The 14984-nt window shown below is 34.1% G+C and overlaps 1 protein-coding gene across 1 annotated transcript in view; it reads left to right on the plus strand.

Moving 5' to 3' along the window:
• The window catches only part of LOC101894038 (neural cell adhesion molecule 1-B), a 503351-nt gene that overhangs the window by 461816 nt on the left and 26551 nt on the right, over positions 1 to 14984 (plus strand). Inside the window, exon 16 of the mRNA XM_059129927.1 lies at positions 12288 to 12469. Within this exon, the coding sequence (XP_058985910.1) occupies positions 12288 to 12469 (182 nt within the window). The remainder of the gene's footprint in view (positions 1 to 12287; positions 12470 to 14984) is intronic.

The following is a 14984-nucleotide window of genomic DNA, read 5'->3' on the forward strand; positions in this document are numbered from 1 at the left end:
AAAAAAAAAACAGTAAAAAAAAGTCTTAAAGAAGGGCAGGCTCTACACCACTTTGCTAATTTAGTAGAGCTCCACATAACAATTAAACGTTTTTATGGGAGAATTCAATCATACACGCTATGGAAGGACTAAATATGCCGAAGCATTTGTATCTTTTAAATTCGGACTTGTATTGCCCATTTGGTGCAAAATTAATTTGAAATCAGATAAAGATATATAAGGGAGCTATATGCAAATCTGAACCGATCTTGATAAAATTTGGCGAAGATATTTCTGAGCTGTATTTGATATATTTTCCTAAATATCGTTCTTACGGAGTGCATATTACGGCTGTGGGTAACAAATATAACCAATCGGATGAACAATATATATGGGAGCTATAGCTATATCTGAACCGATCTTCACCAAATTTGACATACTAGCTTCTAGACTTAATTCGGTCGTAAGTGCCAAACTTCATTCCATTTGGACAAATATTAGACGTTTGGTGCACAATAAAAGGTAAATCGGACGAAGTTATATGTGGGAGCTATATCCAAATCTGAACCGATCTCGATAAAATTTAGCAAATGTATTTCTGAGCTGTATTTGATATATTTTCCTAAATATTGTTGTTACAGAGTGCATATTACGGCTGCTGAGGACTAACATAACAAATCGGATGAACAATATATATGGGAGCTATAGCTATATCTGAACCGATTTCAATCAAATTTGGCATACTTATTTTCAGGCCTAATTTGGTTGTATGTGCAAAATTCCATACTATTCGGGTTGATATTACACGTTTGGTGCACAATAAAAGGCAAATCGGACGAAGATATATATGGGAGCTATATCTAATTTTTTACCGATTATCTCCAATTTCAATAGGGTTGTCCTTGGGCCAAACAAATTATTTGTTCAAAATTTCATCTGGATCGGGTAATAAATGCGAACTGTACTTTGTTCACAAAAATACATTGACAGACGGACATGCATAAATCGACTCAGAATGTGATTCTATGCAGATCATCAAAAGGAACTATGGGTCTATCTTGTTTCCTTTTGCCTGTTACAAACAAATGCACAAAGACATGATACCCTGACCACCTTGTGGTGTAGGGTATAAAAAATCCAGCTTAACATTGTTTTGTAAAAAAAATATTTATATCGCTTTCGTGTTTCCTCCGACCCACTGTAATCTAAAATCGGAATCCTTGCTAACATATTTCCCACAAGATCCTAACTAAACACCATTGACTATGTATGAACATTTATTCAAGTGTGTCCTTGTATATTTGATGATATGCATACATGTGTAGAAATTTATGTGGAATTGTTGTAGGTAAGCATACAAGTGTATATACATACATATGTATGTATGTATAACTGCTCTTGAGGTACTTCTTGATATATGTTTGTATGCCTGTGTATATATATGTGCATGTATGTTATTGGAGATGAAGGATACGCATGTATGCTGAATGTCCATACAAGTATAGGCCTCTTTGTTTTGTGTCGTGCGGTTAGAGAGCAATATCAATTGCTAGAATAACAGCAACACTTAAGGTGATGGCAACAGCGACGACGATGAATGAATGCATGAACGAACAAACGTATGAATGGATGAAGACAAACAGGAGCCCGGGACAATAAAAAATATATTTTCTGATCTACCTAAAGTCGTTGTGTTGTTTTCATGGCTTTCAATTTCCCCATTTGGCGAAGGAATGTGGTTTTTGGCGTCCTTGGTTTCTCCAAAGGAAATCAATTATATTAAATACAGAGTATTCGAAGACCTCGATTTAAGGAGATTCTAAGTCTAACCTATATATAAGCACTAACTCAAAATGTGGGCCAATACTAAAAGACTCAAAAACACCAAATTTATGGTCCCAAAAATGTCCAAATCAGAACCTCCTTTCGCACTTTGTGCTATGTTTGTGATTTATAAAATTGTATACTGTTCATGGGTGAAATAGCCAAAAACCTGATCTAAACTTTATAAAAATATTATGAAGTTCGAAGATTAGATCCATGCGGATAACTTTTTTAGCTTCTATGACCTTCTTTGCCGACACTCCTTTTCTTAAAACAAATCTTATTTCTTAAAAAATTTTTCTTTAAGTTTTTAAAAATGTCGGGTTTTCCAGGCTACTCTTTGATCAGGAGATCCTTGAAATATTTTCTTATTGAGTCCAGACTTTTAAGCAAGGATCTTTTTTTTATCGAAAAAAAAACTTTCATAATTCCCCTATTATTTGTCCTTCAATGTTTTTCTTACAAAAAATATACAAATTCCACAGATTTTGGCACAGGTGGTCCTTGAAAAAATCTTATCAAAATTTGGGTCTTTGAAACATTTGAAACAAATTTTATAAGGATGTCATTGAAAAAAAAAAAAAAAATGATGAAAACACAATTTTTGTTCTTGATAATTCCACGATTTTGATTTTTACTGACATATCAAACAATTTTAAATAAGCGACGCTTTTGTGTCAAGAGATACTTATAAAAATGTTTTTTTTTGTAATTCACATCTTTTTGTTTTGTCCAAGTCTGCTTAATTTTCATTGGTCAGAAGAAATATTTCCTCATTGAGTCCAGAGTTTTAACAGGTCCTTCAATGTCTTTCTTTCAAAAATTTTAAAAATTCGACATTTTTGGTGGTGTTGGTCTTTCAAAAATTGTTCCAGTTAATTTTGATAGAAAGAGCAAAGAAAAAGGGGTGTATCGAATTTGGGATACAGGCCAATATTATATATAAGACTGAATTTCAAATTAATCTTTACGAAGGGATTTCTGGAGTTGGCCCGAACAATTCTGAAAAGAATTCCAGCAAATTTGAAAGAGGAATTTGTACCTATGACTGCTGTAGGGTGCATGCTATAATTACGGGAAGGATTTAATTAAAAAATATATATCGAAGAAACCAATCATACCTAATGGAACCAGTAAGTAAAAGTCAAAAGTCGGGCGGGGCCCCGTAATAAAATAATTTTTTGGAAGTACTACCTGTGTAACATTTGGCTTCAGAGCAGTTATAATTTGGTTTCAGAGGGAACTAACATATGGGAGGCATATCCATTTCTAAAGCGATTTTTCACTAAATTTTACGGAGATATTTTTATCTTTTATACCAAATAACATTGCTATAGAGTGCATAATATCACTTCGAGAGGAATTATAATAAAACAAGTAAAAAAAAAAAAAAACATAATGATGGGTATCGTTATATGTGGATATAGGAAAACGTAGTCCTAATTATTCAATGTTCTACCACCGGAGCTAGAACCCATTATGAACTACAAATACCAATTTTAAGACAAATCCGTGAAAAAATGTGGCAAAAATCAAACTACGGAATATCGGGGGTACCGTTATATGGGGCCTACACAAAAACGTGGACCTATATATAATGTGTCGATACAGGAGCTAGCGCCCACTCTGAAAATGTTATATAGGTTATATAGTTCCTATACAAAGAGAGCTATACATGAAATGTAAACCTATTACACCGCACCGGTAAGAAAACAGACTAAAAAGTAGCTTTTCTTGGCCGAAAGTGGTGAACTGGCAAAATTGGTTTTCTCCGATGAGAAAACATTCGTTGTCCAGTAGTTTGTAAGCAAGCAAAATAATCGTGGTTACTTGCCAAAGAGGTCAGCTGAAAATGTACACCTTCGGTTGGCCACCAGAACTCAAGCGCCGGCCGATGGTCGCTCTCCGCTCGTATTAATCGACCGTGGCATCAGAATAAATGCCGAATATTATCGCGAAAATATTCTGAATGGTGTATTAAAGCCTTGGGCACGCAAACATTTTGGCCGCAGACCTTGGACATACCAACAGAACTCAGCACCATCGCACTCAGCATGCGCCACCCAAGAATGGTCACAAAATGAGGTTCCTCGCTTCATTTCCAGCGCACAATACCAACAAAATCTCCGAATACCAATCCGTTGGACTATTGTGTCTGGAGTATTTTGGAAAGCAAGATTGGTACTAAAAAATACCAATGTTCCGATCACCTCAAGCAAGCGCTTCGCTGAGAATGGGCCAAAATACCGCAGAGCACCATTCGGGCAGCGTGTGACGGTTTCATTGGCCATTTGAAGGCAACAATTTGTGCCAAAGGTGATCAATTCGAACAAATCTAAACTTATTCTAAAGTTTGAGGCTATTTTCGACTTTTTTTGCTTTCATTCAATAAAATTAAAAGAAAAAAATGTAAAAATTATGGCGTTTGCCTTTGTTGCAGTTTTTTATCTCACCCTGTATATGGAATAAGAGTGATATATTGTTATCAGAGCTCAAATTAAAAATAGAAATATATTAACAAATTTTGTAGGAAATTATAGTTAAAGAGACATCCGTTTAAAGTTGATAAAAATGTATTGTTGTAAAGATAGTAAGCAAAAATAAAATTCCACCTATAAAAGAGGAAACTGTTTCCAAATTTTCACACATTTCCTTTAAAAGTTAATTTTTTTTACTAAAATTACATTTTCTCAAAATATTTTAAAATTCCTAAAGTAGAGGAAAAACTTTCCTAAGGAATGATAATATCCATATTATAACCTCACCTTCTCAAAAATATATAAAAACCATTAAATGTGTATCAATAGAAATTACAATTTATCCTTGTGGTCAGTGCAATTTACCACCACCTATCAATATTGTCAACTTCTACTTCTAATTGATAATTGAAAATGAAAAACAATACTCCATGGCCCATACACCTCTAATGCTTTGAGCTTTGATGTCTACAAAACCATATCTGCAGCTATTATTTATAAAGCAAAAACCAGTTGCTTTTGTTCAATGTCACTCTCTTAATTATGTCATACTCTCACACCCCAAAGACTAACCTCTCTCCCCCACACAACATTCGAGATGCTGATGGCAACACTTTCATACCACTTGAGTGGGTTATCAAACTCAGTCACCCACTCACTCTCCAAAGACTGACACACACACGCACACATCCATACACACTCACTTACACCAGAACAGCATATCGCACTTTACATTGCACTTCATTTAACAGACCATTGATGGAAAACCACAAAACTAATTGACGTTAATATGTCTCAATATAAATTGATATACTCTTATAAATTTCAAGGAGTGCCCACACACACACACAAGGACATCATCATCATCAACCGCATCTCCATATCTTGAAAAGCTATCAAATGTTGTCGTTGCTGTTGTTGTCAAATGTCATCAGAGAAATAAGTATCACCCATACTGGGGGATTTTATATTTGATACACAGAGACATTTTAGTGGATGGCGTACTTACTTATCGTTGAGTTGCGGTTAAGAGATATGGCAAATGATACGAAATTGAATTGGAAATTTATAATTAATGAGTTGTTGTTTGTTGTAAAGGATGATGGAAAAAGTAAAATATAATACTCGATTTTATACTCCTCATTATATTTAAATATATACCAACCTTGTGGGTATCTCGAAATATTTGGCAGAGCCCTCCTTAACTACATAAATCGGTACGATTCAGATGTGTCCTCTAGAGTGGCTATCAAAATCGAGATAAAGTTCATAAAAACAAGTTAAATAGCATCAGTCGATTTAGCCGGCAGCCACACACACATTGATAGTACTCCCAGCCTCATATTATGATTATTCAAACTGTTTACCCTGAGGGAAGTTCCGAATAAGAGGACCAATATTGTATTATTAGTATCTGACCTAAGTCTGATATACAGGATGAGAGAAAAAACAAGTGCAACAATGTCAAAAGCCATAATTTTTACATTTTTTTTAAATTTCATTGAATAAAAGCAAAAAATGTCGGAAATAGCATCAAATTTTAGAATAAATTTTAGTTTGTTCGAATTAGTCAACTTTGGCATGAATTATGGCCTTCAAACGGGCAATGAAACCGGTACACGCTGCCAGTATGTTGTTCTGCGGTATTTTGGTCTATTTCCAGCGAAGTTTACTTGAGATGATCGACACTTTGGTATTTTTTTTGGTACCAACCTTGCTTTCCAAAATACTACAGATACAATAGTACAACAGATTGGTGACCGGAACCTCATTTTGTAACCATTCTTATGTGACGCATGCTGAGTCCTATTGGAATGTCCAAGGTCTGCGGCCAAAATGTTTGCGTGCCCAAGGCTTTAATACACCCTCCAGAATATTTTTGCGATAATATTCGGCATTTATTCTGATACCACGGTCGATTAATACGAGCGGAGAGCGACCATCGGCTGTTATGGCGGCCCGCATCATCACCATGGCAGACGCTTGAGTTGTGGTGCCCAACCGAAGGTGCACATTTAAAGCTGACCTCTTTGGCAAGTAAACACGATCATTTTGTTTGTTGACAAACTGCTGGACAACAAATGTTTTCTCATCGGAGAAAACCAAATTCGGCTGTTCACCACTTTCGGCCAAGCGAAGCAACTCTTTAGCGCTTTTGAGTCTATTTTCTTTCTGATGCGGTGAAAGTTCTTTCACGTTTTAGAATTTCAATGGCTTTACCTCAGCTTTAGCTCATTTTTCAATATTTGCCGAATGAAATATTGCGATAAGTTCAGTTCACACCCAATTTCCGGCCACTGTGACGTGGTTATCGATCAAGTCGTCTCTTTAATTTTCGAACCATTTCTGGTGATGTTGCTGTTTTCTTTCGTCCACTTCCTTGACGTCGGGTTACGCTACCAGTATCACGTTAACGAGCGATGGTACGAGTTATAAAAGATTTATTCACATTTAAATGCTGTAGAGCTCTAACGATAGCCACTTGTGGTTTTCCAGCCAAATATAAAGAAATCACACTATCACGCTTGAATTCCATCACGAATAATTTTTTTCTGGAAAATTTTCACCAAAATGGTTTTGTACGCTTGTAAACAATATAAAGAGCTGCCACTGGAATAATTTTAACAGCTGTCGGAGGAGTGGCTTAGAAATGACAGCAGTCTGAAATTGTTGTTTCATCTCACCCTGTAATAGCTTTTATACAATTTTTCGTGGGTGAGATTACGATAATAATGAGTTTTCCATTCATTATGAGATTTTTCCACATACTTTTGGAAATTTGAAAATTTTCAAAGAAATCTGGTGTCGGAAAGGAAATGTGAAAATAGTATCCTGTTCTATAATGTACTCTTAATTCTTTCAACTTATCTTAAAGCCATCAACTTTTGCCAATATATTTCCATTTTGAAATTTTCGTTCCGATAGCAGTACATCACTCTTTTTCCATATATCATAAGCCTTATAAATATTTATTTATTTCCCTATTTCAATTTAATGGCAAGTCATTTATCTCTTTTACATATTTTGCTGTCCTTTTAACCAAAGAGAGAACAACCAATAATAATAAAAAATCATATTCCCTTCTGAAAATGGCAATCATCGTTACTATTATTTGACAATACGATGATGATGATATGACAACAATATTCTCATAGCCATTAGGGTAAAAGTTGGAAATTAAATCTAAGAAAAAAAATCATCCTTGAAATTGTTCCATTACTTAAATGCATTGACGTTTTTGTTTAAGGATGTCCCACAAAGAAAATACGCCAATAAAATTTTTTAACAACCAACTGTCATCAATAAAATAAACGAAAATAATAACAACAACTTTGGCTTTCTTGCCATTTCCTTTTTGCCTTAAAGAGGAAATCAAATATTCTGAGATATTTTTTTTATTGAGACATAAATCGTGGGGGAAGTTGTGAATATAGAATATGTTGTAAGTCTAGAAATTTACGTTAATGATGTAGGAAGGGAAGTTTGCAGTAAATGGTAGATCGTTGCATGTATGTAGTCAGATTGTATTGTTTTTGTTATTGTTGTTGATTATGTGTTGGACATCATACCACTAAGCATCCGGAGTCTACAATACCCTACATTGCGACATTACTTTCAAAATCTTGGTACTGATGCGGGGGACGAGAAGAACCGCCGGCTCCGTATGTTAACCAGCTAAATTGTCACAATTGGAGCACAGAAAAGCACCAAGAATAAATTGAAAAGCCGAAGCAGCCAATACGAATGTCTGTTTGGTGCGGCATAATTTGTTCAGTTTTCTTAGAAATTAGCAAAGGAGTGGTCGTTACGTTATCGGGCCAAATAAATCGAATTTTGAAGGGGAAGATATTGGCAACATTTGGTTTGGTCCATGTCATAGAAGTTATTTTTAAATAACTTCTGGGGAGAATATCCCAGACAAACAACAAGGGAACTGATGAGGATTGAGGGCTCTTTTCGAAACATAGGTATTCCCTGCCTTACCCCCTGGTAAACATTACCATCGTTCTCCACTAATAAACAAACGTTGTTTTTATAAAAACAACAATAAAGGGATAAAGCCAGACCATTTTGTAACAAAAAAAAAAATAATAATAGTAATAATAGTAATAGTAATAATAATAATAATAATAATAATAATAATAATAATAATAATAATAATAATAATAATAATAATAATAATATAATACTAATAATAATAATAATAATAATAATAATAATAATAATAATAATAATAATAATAATAATAATAATAATAATAATAATAATAATAATAATAATAATAATAATAATAATAATAATAATAATAATAATAATAATAATAATAATAATAATAATAATAATAATAATAATAATAATAATATAATAATAATAATAATAATAATAATAATAATAATCTTTGAATACCATCCACCATTTGGAACGAATTTGGCAATTTTCAAAAAAAAAAATTAAATACGTTAAAAATTCTGTTAAAATCTTAAAAATAGCGAATGTAGCCCTTTCATTAGGGTCTATTGGACAACGTGGACCTGCATAGGCAACATTTTTCATAAGCCATTACATTTTCAAATGCGAAACGTGAAAAAAATCAGCTAAAATCATCAAAATACCGAATATAGGGAAATGGCTTATACGAAGATGTGGACCTGTACATACAATTTTCTGTCTTAGGCTGTAGAATTCAAATATTAAATTTGTTACAATTCCGGCAAATAATGTCGCTAAATTATCAAAATACAGAATATCGGAAGGTACCTTTATATGGGGGCTATACGAAGACATGGACCTGCACAGATAATTTACTGTCATAGGGTGTAGTATCTATTACGAACTTCAAATACCAAATTTGAAACAAATCCTGTGAATAATATCGCTAAATCATCAAAATACCGAATATCGGGAGGTACCGTTATATGGGGGCTATACGAAGAAGTGGACCTGCACATACAATTTTCTATCATAGCCTGTAGTATCTATTGCGAACTTTAAATACTAAATTTGAAACATTTCCGGTGAATAGTGTCGGTAAAATTATCAAAGAATGGAATATCGAGAGGTACCTCTATAAGGGGCTATACCAAAATGTGGACCTACAGCCCATTTTTAATACCAAAAGTCCTGCAGAAATAATATACATTTGAGTAAAATTTTATCAACCTACTTCATTTCGTTCGGAAGCTATAGTGATTTCCGCAGGTGGATGGACGCACAGACGGACGGTATATATACGAAAAGTACTAAATGGTGTTAAATTTGGTATTGGGTTAAGGATGGGGTAGTGCTGGAATATTCGAATTTGATATATTGAGACCTCTGTTGGTATTTGGAATTGAGATATTTAGGTGGTTTTATGAAAAGTTCTAAATAGGGAGGATAGAGAGATATAGACTGTTCTGGATTTACGTACTATATGTTAGAAAATATTGCATTCGGTAAAGGGATATTTTTGTTGAGGTCACTGTTGGTCCACCTCGGTAAATTTCAAAATGAATGATTTTAAGACTTCTTGGTGTAAAAGTTAAACATTGTCCCATTATTATGGAATTATGTACTTCAGCATATTTGGCTATTAAAAGTCCCAAATATTTGGTTTAATTGGGACTTAGTATTTATCGGAAAAACCAGACTGACACCGAGATTAGACTAATATCCTCAACACTACTGTTTCATCAAAATATAGGAGAGAAAATATCCTGTTTACAATAGAATTCTGAATATTATTTCCAGGGAATATTATCCCAAGAAGAACTCTGAAAGGTGTCCTATCAATTAATATTCATACTCCTTAAAAATATGACTTCTCAAAAATCTGTAATTAATAGAAGAACTTTCAAAGGTATAAGGGAACGAAGGGAGTATCAATATAGCTCAGCAAATTGATTAGGTGTGAAAATAAACTATTTTATCCATCCATTCCTATAGGTCCCCCACAAAAGTAGAAATGTTGATTAACAATACTCCCCATAATGAGGAAAATATATTTCGATTTTCTTCAAGATTTCCACAACCTAACTTTTTTTGTCGATGTCTCAGTTAGTGTTAAAGTCAGATATATCAAAATTTTCAAATAATAAATCATACACATAGATCACATAAAACGAATCGAATATCGCAGTCCAAACTTGCATATAGAGATTAGTCGAGGATTTCCGATTTTTTTTTTTTTTTTTTTGATATAGGAATTTTGAAATTTCCCATTTCCCTTGCTTCCTTTCTCTACTTATGTCACTATTTTCCTAAAAAGCAGAATATTTGCAAATTTAAAAATGATTTGGAAAAAAGGAAGAAAATAGACGTGTCGTTCCCTAACTCCCACTCCAAATCGACCATAGAATAATATTTAGAAAACATTTTGTCTCATTTAATGGGATTTCATTTATTTAGAATTCATTTAGAATTCCTTTTTTAAAAACGAATCACATCAAATGGAAAACACACTAATATATTTAATGATAAAGGAAATGTATTCGGTCGATAATATTCTGACATGAATGAAAAGGGAATGACAGACAGATTTACATTTTAAATATAAATGGAATAGATATTCGTATAATATTATTTCCAAAGAAAGGGGTTACAAAGTTATCAGAGCAACTAAAAAGCTATGTTGTAGATGAATCTATTATCATTGATTGTCAAACGGTAATATACAGTGGGACCTTTTTAAGAAGGTAGGGAAATAATAAAGATGTGGGTAGAACAGTTCAAATAAATTACAACTTGAAAAGCCATAACTTAGATGAATCCTTAATCAGTGATTGTCAAATATTGATATACAGTGGGACCTGATAGGGGCTAAGATTATATGTTTATGTATGGTTTTTAAACCTGAGTATTATATATTTTTTGTGTTCAATTTACAATCCCTCCTTATTTAGAGGAACAATTTTTTTACACCCTCCACCATAGTAGGGGGGGTATATTAAGTTTGTCATTCCGTTTGTAACACCTCGAAATACACATTTTAGACCCCACAAAGTATATATATATTCTTGATCAGCATAAAATTCTATGTCGATTTAGTGATGTACGTTCGTCTATCCGTCTGTCCATCGGTGGAAATCACTCTAGCTTCCGCACGAATTGAAGTAGATTGATAAAATTTTACTCAAATGTATATTATGTCTGCAGGAATTTTGGTATTGAAAATGGGCCATGTAGGTCCACATTTTGGTATAGCTCCCATATAACGGTACCTCCCGATATTCGGTATTTTGATGATTTTAGCGGAATTGTTTCAATTTCGGTATTTGATGTTTGAAATGAATACTACAGCCTATGACAGAAAATTGTCTGTGCAGGTCCACGTCTTCGTGTAGCCCCAATATAACGGTACCTCCGATATTCGGTATTTTGATGATTTTAGTGACAGTATTCACCGGAATTGTTTCAAATTTGGTATTTGAAGTTCGTAGTGGATACAAAAGCCTATGACAGAAAATTGTCTGTGGAGGTCCACGTCTTCGTGTAGCCTCCATATAACGGTACCTCCCGAAAATTTGGTATTTGAAATTCGGAATGGATACTACAGCCTAGGACAGGTACCTCCCGATATTCGGTATTTTGATGATTTTAGCTACATTATTCACCGATTTTTTTTAAGTTTCGCATTTGAATATTGTAATGGCTTATAACAAAAGTTACCTATGCAGGTCCATGTCGTCGTATAGACCCTTATATGGCAGCTACATTCGGTATTGTTAAGATTTTAACAGAATTTTTAACGGATTTTATTGTTTTTGAAAATTGCCAAACTCGTTCCAAATGGTAAAGGGCATTCAAAGTTCGGCCCGGCCGAACTTATAGCTTTTTTACTTGTTTTATACTTTTTTAATAAAAATTCTTTAAGGTCCACTGTATATTTCATTGCATATTTAATTTTTTATACCAATTTTTTCCTCTTCGTTTATCATTCAAATCTCAGCTGGCCTTTTTGGTGATATTGATTTTATTTATTTTTTGTCTCTCTCTTTTTCTTATCTTTTCTATTTTCTTCTATTCCAGATTTAATATAACCAACCCCGAGGAGCCACAATTTTCTTTGGAAAATTTGGATACTTTAACATCAATAATGACCCAAGAGAACAATTCATTGAAATTGCGCATTTATGCCTACAATCAAAAGGGACGAAGTCCTTCGTATCTGATACAGGATATGGTGATTGGAGCTACAGGCTTTAAAAACGGTATGTATGGTGGAAATAATCAGATTAGTACACACACAGAGACACACACAAATACAAATAGGATGGATGGCCTTCAATCATTTGTGATTTGTTTTGTGGGGGGTCATATTAGATTACCCTACACCTCTCTCCCTCTCTCTCTGCTCCAAAATAAGGACTCATCAATAATGTTATTTCCTGTGTTTTGAAATTTCCAAAGGAATCTTTTTAAATGTTGATGTTTTCTTTCATAGATGTTTACGAAAATCTAGGCTGAGTGAAAGAAAAAAGAAAACGAAAGAAAGAAGGACAATGATTGATTACCACCTGGTGACATGTTTTGATGCGACAGGTGTTTTTGACTAATGTTGTTGGTATTTGCCGTTGACATAGGTGGGGGTGGGTTGGGTAATGTTGTTGGCATTTGATTTTCGCCTTGGCGTGGGTGATGTGGTGCTTGGTTGCTGTTATTGATTTCTTGACATCTTTACCTTAGCTCTCACTCATCGTTTTCTTTGTTTGTTTACATCAACACAACAGCGTATCCTTCCGGAGCCATTAGATTGATATGCTAAATGTTTAAATAGAGCCAGCCATGCTAGAACGCCAAAGGAAGCTTGTCATTCACTCATGACTTCGTTCAGGGGGTACAAAGTTAGCAGACATGTTTATTTTCCACAATGCCATCGATGATAGGTCTTCCTATTTCACCTTTCAAAGGCATTATAGCAAATGCTTGCCAATCCTACACCCACACACAGAGATTTTTTCAAATAGATTGAGGAGAGGAAAAATTTACTGAAGTAAAACGTAGACCAATGATTGATTTACATGTTGGTATTTTTCCTTTTATTTTTCTGTGGTCGATTGAGTCTATATTTACAAGCGGTAAGGTGTTACTTACGTTCGTATATATTAGCGTAACTTATTTTACATTGAGTAAATATTTTTTGAAATATTTTAAAGGGAATTTTTCCTGGGAAATATTCCACATTTTCAACAGGATAGACGCACACTCACAATTGGTTACCTCCTTTATACCTACGCCACTCTATGTTTGGTACTTTAGAGTACAGATTCAATATAGGAGAGAAATAAATTTGAATTTTTTACCCGCTTTTTATACTTTCTCCATACATAGTATGAAGGATACATTAAGTTCGTCATTCCGTTTGTAACTCATGGAAACAATAATTTTAGACCTCACAAGGTAAATATATTTTCTTGATCAGCGTAAAATTCTAAGATGATTAAGCCCTGTCCGTCCGTCCGTCGTCTGTTGTAATAGAGTTAAAATCAATTAAAAAAGGAAGTAAACATTTTGCGCAGATCAGTATTTTGTATGGGCTATATCGGTCCCCGATATCGCATATAACGGTACACAACCACCCCCATGTTCGGCATTTTGATGATTGTAGCCACTTTTTTTTACCCTGAAAGAGAATGGCCTACATAGATGTACGGCCAACGATATCGAATAACCCCCATATAACCTTCCGATATTTTGATTATTTTAGGAACAATATTCCCCAGAATTGTTTCAAATTGCATATGTGAAGTTCATAATGTGTACTACAACCTGGTCTGAATCTTCTTGTCTAATCTTTTCTATATGGGTCTGAATTTTCATATAGCCCACCTGTAATTTTCATATAGCCCGCTATATCTGACATTTTGATGATAACAGCAGCAATTTTCACCAGAATTATGTCCAGTTTGATGATATTAGAGGATCACGTCTTCGTATAACCCCCATATTTGTATTTTTGACGGATTTTTTCTTAAATTTTTCAAGTTTCTTCCAGTAGCTGCTTTTTTACTATTTATGACTACAAGGACTATATTTTAACATTCTTCGCTCTTTGAAGATCGACAAAACTCCTTGCAAAAAATACGAGGCTCTCACTCACATTTTTGGCAGTTTTTTATGCCCTTCACCCTACTATGGAGGGTATATTAACTTTGTCATTCCGTTTGTAACTCCTCCAAATACTCATGTCAGACCCAACAAAGTATATATATTCTTGATCAGCGTAAAATTCTAAGTCTATTTAGCGATGTCCGTCGGTCTGTCCGTCTGTCTGTCCGTCTGTCTGTTGTAATCACGCTATCTTTCGAACGAATAGAGATAGAAGGGTAAAATTTGCTCACCTGTTTATTTTTCCAATAGGCAGGTAAAGTTCGTAAATGGACCATATAGGTCCACGTCTTCATATAGCTCCATATAACGGTACCTCCCGATATTCGGTATTTTGATGATTTTAGCGACATCATTCACGGTATTTTAAATTTGATATTTTAGTTCAAAAGGGATATTACAGCCTAAGACAGAAAATTTACTGTGCAGGTCCACGTCCTCGTAAAGCCCCTTTATTACGGTACCTCCCTACATTCGGTATCGTTCACCGGAATTGTTTCAAATTACGTTTCTAGAATTCTGTGACAGAAAATTGTCAATGCAAGTCCAGGTCTTCGTTTAGGCCCCATATATCAGAACCTTCCTAAATTCGGTATTTTGACGATTTTAGGTACAATA

This window comes from Musca domestica, unplaced genomic scaffold (assembly GCF_030504385.1).
Source record: "Musca domestica strain aabys unplaced genomic scaffold, Musca_domestica.polishedcontigs.V.1.1 7, whole genome shotgun sequence".
NCBI lineage: Eukaryota > Metazoa > Arthropoda > Insecta > Diptera > Muscidae > Musca > Musca domestica.